Below are 13,100 nucleotides of genomic sequence, written 5' to 3' on the forward strand. Positions count from 1 at the left end.
GGCTTAAATTCTATAAATTGCAATTTCTGGAGACTAACCTGCAAGGTTAGTCTCCAGAAATTGCAAGGTACCTGCAAGGTGATCTGATAGAGGTGTATAAGGCCTTGAATGGTTTGGGCAAGCTCAGCACTGATGGGATTCTTCCTTTTGCTCAGAATCTGCACCTGAGGGGGCATAAATTCAAATTGAGAAAAGATAATTGTAGACTAGATGTATGGAAATTTGCGTTTAGCCAGCAGATGGCTGATTGCTGGAACACACCTCCATCTGTCATTGTGGAAATTGACAACTTAAATAGATTCAAGGCTGAACTAGACAAACTTTTGGAGTGAATGGTTGGACGAAACAGGCAGGCTTTTTTCGTTTTTTTTTTTTTTTTTTCCCGCTTGTGCTCCACTAAAAAAAAAAAAAAAAAAACAACTCCAAGTTCACTCAACATTTGCCTATTAGAATGAAAGAAACAACCCTTCACTGCTTCCATCTTGGTTTGAACTAATCCTATAGTAAAACTGTGATTGGTCAGTTATTGCACATTTGTTCCACCCTGCCAAGCAGGAGGTCAGCACCTATGCTTTTTGTTTGTTTGTTATTTAGGAGCATTAGCAACTAAGGCCATATTGCTCCGGGGATGTGCGGTGGTCATTCCGTGACCTTTCCGCATTCTCCGTATTTGGTGGTCACAGGCTCGAACCCCGGTCTAATCAAGAAGCGTGTACTACGCACTGCTGCTCCTGGCTACGGAGGCACCAACACCTATGCAGAAGCATGAAATGCCAATAAACACTACAGTGCATTCTGAAAATAATGCAGCTCGATATACTTCACTTAAATGCAGTCTCTCTGAATTTGCTAATTTTCTTAATTTTGAAAGGGCTAAATGATTTTTGTTTTTTGAATAAAGACAGGTCTGCATGAGTTTCACCAAATTCTTAAAGACCTCTTCACATCTGGGTTATAATTAGATGATCTTGCCTGCAGAGTATTAGGATTTTTCCCTTTGACTTATTTCCAGGCCAACTCACTTACTAGGTTTCTCTTGGTACTGCATTAGCCAATCTCAGGTGGAGAGTGGAAGGTCTGTTCTCTCCCTCCACCAAATTATTCCAGCTTTTTCAGTAAATATTGCCTTTCACCAGACAGTAGTATGATCCAATTTTATAACAACAGTGGTATGGGATTACCTGGTATGGGACGAACTTTAACCCTAAGTTTTGAGAAAAGTATAAAAGTATTTTAAATTGTGCTTAAAATGTACTAATGCTTGATGTTTTTTCAGTAGATTGCAGCACTTATTAAGTTTATTTGTTATTTTTTAATAATAACTAAAAATTTTTTAATTGCTGTATTTTTTGGCCACTAGAAATAGTAGTTTTAACAAAACAAAAAGTTTATTAACTATGTTTAAAATTTAAAAAATGGGTTGTACCACAAAATATAAATATACTATTTAATTACTGCCACATTTAAATTTGTAGTTTATTGAATGAAACTTCAACATTATTCCAGTACTACAAATTAATCCAGAGAACACCTTGAAATTAACGTTTTCAGTTAAAAATTATAATAATAATAATCCTAAATTATTATAATTTAGGATTATAATATTATAATAATAATAATCCTAAATTGTTATTAGTTATTCTGGTGTTGAATTAAATTTTTTTCTTAATAATTGCTTCCTTAACAAAAAGAATTGAACATTTAGGTCTGCTGGAAAAACCATTTATATGTGGCTGCCTTTTGATTGGCATGAATTAATGTAATAATTCAACCATAAAACTGAAAGTGTTGTGACGAAAGAATGTGTCCACTAATGACAAACTGTATGCAGTCTGCCATAATGGGGTAAGATAAGGGATATAGTGGCCTCTCACAAGGGATCATGGTTTAATGATTATTATAAAAGAACAATAATATAAATTAGTACAAACTGCAGCAAATACATGACTAAAGACAACAATAAGAAGGAACACAAATTACCAACTATCACCCGCCGCCAGTGAGTCACCAACAATATTTTCCCACTGGCCTGGTAAGTGAACGGGGTGCTACTGCTGAGTTAAATCCAGCCTATGAACACACAAATTACTGACATAATACCTTAAACCTCTAAAATAGTTATAATGCTGTCTTATGTGATGTGGAAAGGGCTTGGGTTTAAAGGTAGGAGTACATTTTATGGGTTTCCTCCCATGCCATGACAGTTAGCATATCTTAAGTAAGGGTTGCATGGTTCCCCTGCCCTTGGAAGCTCTGGTTTTTCATCTGGCAAACTGAATGTCGGATACACAATTTAGAAATATAATATACTTACAGCTAATGGCTTTAGTGGTTTTGGGACAAAACATAATACATAAAGAAAAGTTTACACCTAGTACCATATGAACCAGTGCATTGTAACCAATGTGCTAATAAATTCCTAAACAATGAGATGTATCTGATGAGATCAATTGATATATGTATGTATGTATGTATTTTTATTATGAAAGATTCAATTTCCAACTGTTTTAAACGTTATTCAAATATACAGAATATCACATGACGGTAGTGGGCGAATTGCTAACGCTGCACCTGTGCTGCCATCCATAGTTCATTTTTCGTCTATATAAACTGGTTAAGATTACTTTTGTCAGTAGTGTGGCTTTGCACTGGAGTGCTTGCATCTGTTCAATTTTTAATTTTCGCTGCATCAGGACCACCGCTATTCAGGTCCTCTGCATTGGTGGTTCGATCTGGGGATCGGGTGGCGGACTGATCTTTCGATCAACTTGCCTTTGCGGAAGCGATTTGTCTATCAATCAAAATGCAGCAATTCCCTGACCATTATTGGCCTTATGATCCTCTGTTGAGATGGGGTGTATTGGTTAGTCTATTTTTGGTTTATTTTTGTTTTATTTTACTGTAGTGGTCTAGATCTGTTATTTGTATGGTTATATTTCAAGCATCATGTAGAGGAATATGCTTTTTGCTGCCTCTGATGTTTGCTGGACCTTATTTTATTTTTATTATGAAAGATTCAGTTTCCAACTATTTTAAACGTTATTCAAATATATGTATGTATGTATTTATATCGAAAAGCACACTAAATGTGCAATATAGTATATGCACATTTCATTTCAAAATGATGAAAAACGATTTATCCATCTCAATTACCCATCCTTTTTAATAATTTGTCCACTCTTCCTTTAAATTTATTGAAATTTATATTCAATAAAATTTATTGAATTTATATAAAATTTATTCAATTCAATTAAATTTATTGAAATGTACAGCTCTAAAACAGTATTCTAACAGTCAGTTACGTGATGCTGAAGGCATATTTCTGAACATATATTTTGCAGTCATCCTTTTTCAATCATCCTTTTTCAGTTTAAATTCATTTACCTTTTGTGTGTCTGTAATCTGTGAAAGAGTAAAGATGTCATCAGCATTTCGTTTACTTAACTATCTAAAGCATTAAGGGATGCCTGATTTACAGACAATGGAATGTACAAAACCCAGATTTTTTTTCTTGGTAAGAATGCCCCATTTGTAACTATTCGTGCTGGTCTGTGCTTTCTTTCCAAAACATCTTCTTCCTTTGTAAAATGTGTTTCTAAAACTTCAAAAATACTGAGCCATGTTGGCCCATTGTAGCAAAGGTTGCAGGGTTGCACCTTGATTGAGGCACCAAAACAATTTTCAGTTGATTGGACTATCTAGCGGCCAGCTTGCAAAATCTGTTTTAAAGCTATATCCTCAAAATCTACAAAATATTATATCTAGATATAATACTCATCATAATCCCAAGAGACAGCTCACATATTGTCACACATATTGTGTGACAGTAGTGATGGTGAGAAGCTACAACTTAGCACCTCACCCCAAATATGGTTTTTGCTACTTTCAAGCAAAGTGGTGGTATTGCACTGGTGATCTGTCACACTAGTATTGCCTAATGTCAGAAATCAGCCATTCCTCTATGGCATGAATGTCACCTGAGTTCTGCTTGCATTACTTTGCATCTTGGTGATCACTTCCAGCATAGTATTTTAGAACCTTATGTTTTAACTTGATCTTTACATGACAATTTACTGAAAAGCTGACATGATACATTAAAACCTTCTGTTGCATGTACTGTTCCTTCAGGTTGTCACAGACATTTTCTCAGACATGCTGTACTTTCTACCTGATGGAAAAAATGCTGATGGAAATGATATTCGGGTGACATTCAAGTCAAGTGGACTCAATAGAGTGAAACTAATAGAGTTTCGGTGAAGTCCGAACAGTCTGTGACAGCCAAGTCCTCTGCTTGCACCTTCACGATAGTGCGACTGTTAGTAATCCTGGGTATGACCTCCATGCACAAGCACGCTGTGGCTGATCACCCAGTTGTGCACCAACGTAAGCAGGAGTCGAGGTATGGCACCCACACCATATGGAGGAATGCCACTCCTTTGTGTTACCAGGCAATACTAGGTGGTAGATGACTCTCATCAACCGGTGCAATACCACCACTTTGCTTATTAGAGGCTTGAAGTGCTGGAACCCATGCTTAGTCTCCAGAGCTAAATTCTGGTCAACCCATCCATCATGCAGTATGACTGATGACTTTTGAGGTTATCATGAACATCACGGCGAGATCCAATCTTCCTTACATTTCGAGGGTACAGCTCTAAAACAGTATTTGTAGGCTGGCTGCTAGTTAGTACACCAGACCGAAACTATTGGTGGTAACTGTTTAGGAGGTTTCCCACACAGCTAGTGTATAATCTTGCTACCTCTACTCTGCCAAATAGTGACTGGAGGGAGTCAGAGTAGTGTGTATGTGGGGGGGGGGGGCATTGTTGAGGCCACGTTATGTCAAGGATCTGGTTATATTCTTACCATGTATATCCCGTATCCAAAAATTTCATTACTTCATACAGCATGTCCCCCACCACCACGTTTTCTTACTATTGAATACACCATGAATTGTCAAACTAATAGAGTAAGCTTATCTGCGAAAAGATCTAAACCTCACAAACACTTCCTAGTTCATTTTGCAAATATACATTGTCTCAGTTCTAATCTCAGCGATGTCCATTTTCACTTGCACTCTGTTCATTTTCACTTCAAAAGTGTTCAAATTATTTGTTGTATGATTCCTTTCGCCTCAAAGTTGGTACTTGTGCATATGTCCATTCCGATATTCCCTGTCAGAGACTTGGTAACTTGGAATTTCCTCTCATCGATTTTCTATGGATTAAAATCTCTCTACTTCTTTGTGTCAAATACTCACCAGATGTGAACCCCAGGGGCTCACATCTGGTGAGTATGGGGTTGGCATACTCAGGGTCCTGAGCTGGATATCATCATTCTTCTCTTTCTTGATGATTCCCTTCTACTTCTGACTCTTGTTCTCTCTCTCTCTCTCTCTCTCTCTCTCTCAGAGTAATTCAGAAATTTTTTTTTTTTTTTTGGTTGGTGCAGCATGAGCCTCGGGCTTCCTTGCACCATGTGGCTAATAATAATAATAATAATTAATTCATCTGTTGTGTCTACTGTTCTCCCAACTAATCACTTGGAGCTCTTTGAATTCCTCTCTTTGCAACTTGACTTTCTCCAGTCCAACTTTCCTAACAGTGAGGTGATTTTCTTTGGTGACTTTAGTGTTCACATCTCCAGCTGGTTTCCATTTTTTAGTCACACCGACCCAGCTGGTCGAGATTCTGTGACTTTTGCAATTACAAATGACCTTGCACAGATTGTTCATTTACCTACAAGAATACTGGACAATTGTAACCATACAGCCAACACACTTGATCTTTTTCTCACAAACAACCCTTCTAAGTACACGGTCGAATTGAGTGGTCCTTTAGGTACCTCGGATCACAACTTGGTGATTGACTCTTCTCCAATGGAACCTTTATCTCATGGCTATTCCCAATCTCGTATTGTTTGGCATTATAAGAATGAAAAATGAGATGACCTGCAAGATTTCTTTTCTTCTTTTCCTTGGAATATATGTGGAATAAACCAACCTTGGTTGGTTTATTCCACACTCCACTTTAAAATTTTGTCCTTTATCTAAACTTTGGTTTTCCAATAAATGTGCTAAGGCTGTTCAAGAGAATAACGTTGCATGTCGTAATTGGCTTGTTTCCAATTCTTCAGTTTCATTTTCTGCCTACACCAAAGCTCACAACAATTGTAAAGCAGTTATTAATCAGTCTAAACTAGATGTTGAAAACTTGCTTCTTGCCCTAATGGTAGCCAAGCATTCTGGTCTCTTGCCAAAGCTATTGGCCACAACTTTTGCCCATCTCTGTACCCACCTCTGTCAAAACCAGATGGTTCTGTTGTCACTTCAGCCAAGGATAAAGCTGACCTGCTAGCATCCAATTTTGTTTCCAACTGATGTATTAATGATCTTGGTAAAACACCTCCCACCATTCCCAACACACTCCATTCAATGCCTCCTGTGGTCTTCTGTCAAAAGGATGTCAGAAGGATTTTGGCGAATCTTGATGCTAAGAAAGCTCCAGGTCCCAATGGTATTTCTCCATTTGTTCTCAAAACCTGTGTTCCTGAACTTACTCGTATTCTTTGCCGCCTTTTTTTACTTTCTTATTCCAAAGGTGTTTTTCCTTCTGCTTGGAAATTTGCTCATATCCAGCCAGTTCCTAAAAAGGGTGACAAATCCCTCCCATCCAATTATTGTCCCATTACAATTACTTTTACTCTTTCTAAAGTAATGGAGAAATCAATTAACCACCAACTAGGTAATAAACTACCCAGAAACCTTCCGTTTTGATCAACGATTGCCAGTATGGATTCCGTCAGTGTCGATCCACTGGTGATATTCTGGCTTATGTTACCCTTTTATGGACAAATTCAATGGAAAAGTTAGGTGAAACACAAGCAGTTGCTATTGACATCTGAAAGGATTTTGTTTGTGTTTGGCATAAAGTTCTTCTAAACAAGCTTCCATCTTATGGTCTGCCAACTGTTTTTTGTAATTGGTTATCCAGTTTTCTCTCTGATTACTCACTGAGGGTGATGGTAGATGGCTCTCTGTCTTCTAACTTCTCCACTAATTCTGGTGTCTCCCAAGGTTCTTTTTCTCACAAAAACCCCTTTTAAGTACACGTTCGAATTGAGTGGTCCTTTAGGTACCACTTCAGTTCTTTCTCCCACTTCTTTTCCTCTTGTATATTAATGACCTTCTTCCATTGACTGGAAATCCTATCCATAGTTTTGTCGATGATAGTACATTGCCTTCCACTTTCCAGATTGAGAATCCTTGCCCTGCTCAATCAGCTTCAACTTCTTGAATATCTGCTACCAATTCCTTAAATGCTGATCTCCAGGTAATTCTCCAGTGGGGCAAAGACAACTTAGTTGATTTCAATCCTTCTAAAACTCAGTCTTGTCTTATATCTCGCGAAAAGGATTCTTCTGCTCCTATGTTTCTCTTTGGTGTGACTCTGATTTCTAGGCAAAATGATATATCTCTTTTGGGGATTACCCTAACTTCTAATATCTCTCGGCATAAGCACATTACAAATATTGCTTTCTCTGCATCTAAAAAAACTTGGTTTTCCCTTTCACTCTTGGCATTACTTTTCTTCCAAATAGCCGTGCAATCTGTAGAAATCGCAACTCTGCCCTACCATGGAATATTGTTCCCACATCTGGGACAGTGCCCCCAAAACCCCTCTCAGGCTTCTAGATTCCATTCAGAAGAGGGCAGTTAGGTTAATTAATGACTCCTCTCTAACAGAGGCTCTCCACTCGCTGTCTCTTAGACATACTGTTTCTGCTGAATGCCTTTTCTACAGATACATCCATGGGCACTGTTCTTCTGAATTGGATTCTATAATTCCCACTCTCTCTCTCTCTCTCTCTCTCTCTCTCTCTCTTTCTCTTTCAAAACAGTATGAACACATGCCACCACCAGCCAACATACATTTACTGTCCTACTGCAAACTCACAGAACCACCTGTTCATCTTCATTGTTTATTCATTCATTTGCCATTTGATGATGCCTTGAAAAATAACTAGTTTCTAAGCAGTTTCAAAGGTTTCATGAGAGAAGTTTTTCCTTGAAGATGAAGAAAAAAATAGAAGCTTCCCAACATCCTGAAACAGCCAAAACATCAATGAATTCTGCACTATGATTTATTTGGACTAACTGCTGACCATGTAATTTGGTTCAGACTATTTTTACTGAGGATTTGAGCATGAGATGAGTGAGCAACTGGCTTGTTTTTTTTTTTTTTTTTATGAAACCCCCAAACACGAAAGGTATCAAAACCTATAGTACTTAGTACCGTGCATGGGTTGAAAGAGAAGTATGGGGGGGGGGGATGCCGGAAACTTTGCTCTAGAGACTAAACATAGGTTTCGCCACTTCAAGCCTCCAATAAGCAAAGTGGTGGTATTTCACCGGTTGATGAAAGTCATCTACCACCTGTTTCTTGCATTCTCACTTTAAATAAAAGGTGGCAATGAGTCCTCATTTCATTTAAGTTGGTCAGTTGTGTGGATATGGCTGAGTCCAAGGTTATAAGCTCCCAGTGGAAACCATTGGGAAACCAAAACATGCATATTTTGACAATGAAGGGATGGCATTATCAGAATTCAATTCCACACGAGGTCACTGTTAATAATGCTGCCTACTACCAGGAAGTTTTAAAATGGATTGCTCCTTCACTACAACAGTGTGCTGTGCCACTTGCCATGTACTGCACCCAGGGCTGGATTAAGGAGCTTTAAGACATATAAGCCATGATTTAGGCCTTCACATTTTTGTTTGTGAGGATAACAATGTATAACTATATACTTTGGGGCCTCTTCACAGTCTTTGACTTGCATTGTGTCAAAATTCAGCATTGGCTACACCAGTGTTTCACAAACTGTGTTCTGTGGAACACCAGTGTTCCGTGAAAAATTGTAATTAATAATTGAAAAAAAATAATAAATTTTGCATATTTGTAGCGCACACCACTTTTGTATCATTATTTAACATAATTTATTTTTTCTGTTATTAATACTGGCATAGACTAATAATCAAATAGACCGCAGAACACTTTATTTTGGCGGGCTTTTGCATAGAGAAGTATTCGTAGAGGTAATGACATCTCTCCTTCAACCCATGTACTTCAGACTAAAGCCTGAAGTACATGGGTTGAAGGAGAGAGGGAAGCAAACCAATATCATAACTAAACTCAATTCCTTGTATAAATGTTTATAAATTTTTTTGATAATTATTAGTATTTCTAAATATTATTATTAATATATGTGATCATGGATTTGTGGTTGAAAAAAGGAACTTTAAAATGAGAAGCAAAGTACTTCTAGTATTGCAACTGTGGTTGATGAAAATGAACACAATATTGTCACACTTCAAAGTGAGGATTAACAGTCGCAGCCTTTTGTTCCCTAAAAATCCGAAGTGAAAAAAACAGGAACCAATAAAAGACCAAAATGAAAGTATGATGACAATTATTTGAATTTCGGCTTTACATGTGTTGGAAATAAAGATGCTCCTGGTACACAGTGCATTGTGTGGAATAAAATATTAGCAAACAGTTCTTTGGCTCCCATTAAACTTTTTTGTAAGTGTGCCATGAATATGTTGTGAGATGGAAAGCGTTCCATGAATATGTTATGAGATGAAAAGTGTTCTGTGAATATGTTGCGAGATGAAAAGTGTTCCGTGACTGAAAAATTTTTGGGAAATGCTGGGCTACACCCACATTATTCACCTGATTTGCGGATTGTATTTTTTGGATATTCCTAAAATTGAAACAGGTTAGCAGAAAGCAGTTTGAGTTAATTGAAGAAATCTAGTCAAACATGACAGATGCATAAAAGCATTCCCATAAGAAGACCTCTAAAATTGTTTTGATCAGTGACAGGAACCAGTGGGGTGTGGTTGAAGAATATATTGTTCAATATAATTTCCTTCTGTTAATCTCTTTATTAAGAAATATTAACATTGTAAACCATTATCATTGAATAACATTAATTTTTTTGCAACATTCACTAAATTTTTTGATAAACCTTGTATATAATAGACAGTCACCATTGAGATTTTTTTTTATCTCCTTTTCATTTTAATCTGAAAAATATGTTTAATGATTAAAGAATCATGACTTGGTTGGCATCACCTTTTTTAACCTTTTTATATGAAGTGTGGTTTAGGAGCAATGCCTAAACAGAAATAAACCTTCATCTGAAGGTTGTGAGTATCTATACAGTATTCATTTTATGCAGAAGTTATAGAACATCCAAAACACTTAATGATAATAATTTCATTTTTCGCTCTTTTCTGTATTGTTACATTTCAGAAGGTTTATTCTGTTATTCTCATATGTACATTTTTATGAAACCTTTACAAAAATTTCTGCTACAGTTGCTCTCTTTTTATATATACATGTGTGTATTTTTAATTATAGTGCTGTCCATATCAGAACTCACAAACATGGATGGCCCTTCGGTTAAATGAAGAACTTAAAAAATTAACTTCTCAACATGTTCATAAATCCGACAGAATCCTTCACAGGTAAGAATGTTGTATATAAGGTGGGAAATAAAACAAGTTAGTTAATGTATATAATGCATTATTTTTCAATCACATTCGATTTTTATTTCTTAAATTAGCTATTGTTTCTTTTCTGTGATAAACCCAGTAGCACAGGCTTTGGACATGATAGGTCCTTTCCAAAATGACCTGTTGTGCCTTAATTGTTGGTTTTGCTATGTATTTAGGAGAGTATTGAAACTTTCAGTCCCTTCCTACTAAATAATTATTATTTAGTACCTTCCTTAAAATAGTCAAACTTTTATTTGATCAGTTTTCTTGGACTTATACTTGCAAAAACCTGCCATGTATACTGCCTAATTACTATTTTTGCCTCCCACTTTAACATGCTAATTTGGTTTCAGTGCTATATAAACAATATGTTGCTGAAACGTAAACTAGCATACTAGCTGTCTTCAGTTATAAATCTGCTACCAAAATTAGATACTTTTTTGTTTTTTGTTTAATTATTGTACAAAATATGTTGTATCTTTATTATTATCATCATCTTCTCCTAATGGGATTTTCCCATTCCTTCCTGGGTACTGATACCAGGTGCGTGAGGATGGTTGTTATGTCCAGTTACTATTATTGGTCTAGGAACTCTCTGACTATCCAACAGGTGTTCAAGATTGCATCCTGGAGTTCCATGTAAGTGTTCTCTTGGAGACCATTTGCTGCTAGGTTCTTATGGAGACTGGTTAGTACCATGCCAGTGATTGACCTGGTAATTAGGATATTCATTACTTATTCCATATGCCACATTTCTTTGGACATCCCCTCTTGGTATGTGTACTTCCTGATCTTTTCCTCATAGGTTTTCTAAAGGTTGCTGGTGTTGGGCACCACTATGCTGATCAAGTAGGTAGCCATTTCCTTTCTGTTGATGAAGGTTATGCCTGGTCTGTTGTACGATATAGTCTTGTCCATTATTATGGCACAGTCCCAGTATAGTTTGTAAGTAGGGGTCTTTAGTACTGCCTGAGATTCGTACTTGTAATATGGTATACACTAGCTTCTGATGTATTATCCTAGTGACTTGGTTGTTTGTGCTGTTCTGTCTGGGTGATAACCCTGAATCCTGTGATGATGTGCTGATTTGTTTCTGGGGCTAGATGGCATCGTTGACATTTGTCACTTCAGGGTCCTTTGTGATGTTTTTCCTGTAGTTACTGGCAATGATTACTTGGTCTTGGATGGTGGGAATAACTCCTTCTGTCTCAAGGAAGAGCCTCTCACTGGGCGCCTCTGTAGCCAGGTGGGAAGGAGCAGCAGCAGTGCGTAGCACACGCTTCTTGATCAGACCGAGGTTCGAGCCCGTCACCACCAAATACGGAGGATGCGGAAAGGTCAAGGGAATGACCACCGCATATTCCCGGAGCAATATGGCCTTAGTTGCTAATGCTCCTAAAAATCAAATAACAAAGAAACAAACAACAGCCTCTCACTGGTGAGCCATGCATTCAAACCATCTTGTGATGGTTCTGTGTAGTCTTAATGGAGGTCATTGTATTGTCTACAATGGAATGTCTTCTTTGTCCATCTTTCTGTCTTTGTTTCTTCTCATCCATATCAGTTGGGGGGGTCGCCTTGCTGAGGTTGAGCGGCATGTGCTGTTTGTCTGTTTTCCTTGAAGAATCCCTCAAGTTCTCAATTGCCTTCTGTTGTTCAGTGAGGTCTGTCAACCCCCCTCCTTCTTTCCGGGATATGGTCAGTCTCTCAAGGGCTAACTTTGGGTGGTCCTGGCAGCTTTTGGTCATTATTATTCTGTTCAATCTCATAATCTCCTCCAGCTTGGTGTTTGCCCGATCTGTGTCTCTGAAGGAGTACATTAGTACTGTGGTTGCATAGATGTTTATGGCTTTGACCATGTTCCTGCCATTCAGATTTGATTATAGCGAGTTTCTCAGTCTCTGATGGTATATTTTAGTGAGGCAGGCCTTGATCTCTTTGTGTTCTAGCTGTTATGCCTGCATCATCCACAGATATTTATAGGTCTCTCTATCTGTCATTGCTTCAATCACTTCACTTATCTTCAGCTGGTAGTTTTGGCTGACTAGGATTACTCTGATGCTATCTATGAGTCTTGCATTTGTCTAGACCAAATTGCATTCTTATGTCAGTGCTGAAGTTGTCGATGATCCGGATAGCCATTGGAGTTCATTCTCAGTTGCTGCATAGAGTTTGATGTCATTTGTGTACATCCAGTGGTGAGCTGTGAATATTTTAACAATAGGCTCACAGTTTTTCCGACTTTCTACCGAGTAAATTTGATCGGTCACGGAAGTGACGTCATCAGCTGCTTCCACTAGAGGCGCTTCCCACGCTCGCACTACTAGTAGTGTGATTAGAGCACATGATGCATTTTTCGTGACCGGTATGATATTTCGAGTCAGGGGTTGATTTAGGGGGGTGGTCAGGTGCAGCTTATTACCCCCCATGCGTATAAATGAATGTGTAAAACATTTCTAGGTCTATCAAAAAAAAAAAAAAAAAAAAAAACTTAAAAACCTAGTTGTCATGCCTCGCCTTACGATGATAACTGAATACG

The 13,100-nt window shown here is 37.7% G+C and overlaps 1 protein-coding gene across 4 annotated transcripts in view; it reads left to right on the top strand.

The window, feature by feature from the left end:
• The window catches only part of LOC150080867 (histone-lysine N-methyltransferase EHMT2-like), a 558,915-nt gene that overhangs the window by 399,078 nt on the left and 146,737 nt on the right, over positions 1-13,100 (top strand). For all 4 annotated transcript variants that reach the window (XM_090381696.1, XM_090381697.1, XM_090381694.1 and 1 more), the window contains one exon: positions 10,425-10,531. In XM_090381696.1, coding sequence (XP_090237822.1) covers positions 10,425-10,531 — 107 coding nt within the window. The remainder of the gene's footprint in view (positions 1-10,424; positions 10,532-13,100) is intronic.

Source organism: Mastigoproctus giganteus, chromosome 9 (assembly GCF_048544385.1).
Source record: "Mastigoproctus giganteus isolate SK-2022 chromosome 9, ASM4854438v1, whole genome shotgun sequence".
Classification (NCBI taxonomy): Eukaryota; Metazoa; Arthropoda; class Arachnida; order Uropygi; family Thelyphonidae; genus Mastigoproctus; species Mastigoproctus giganteus.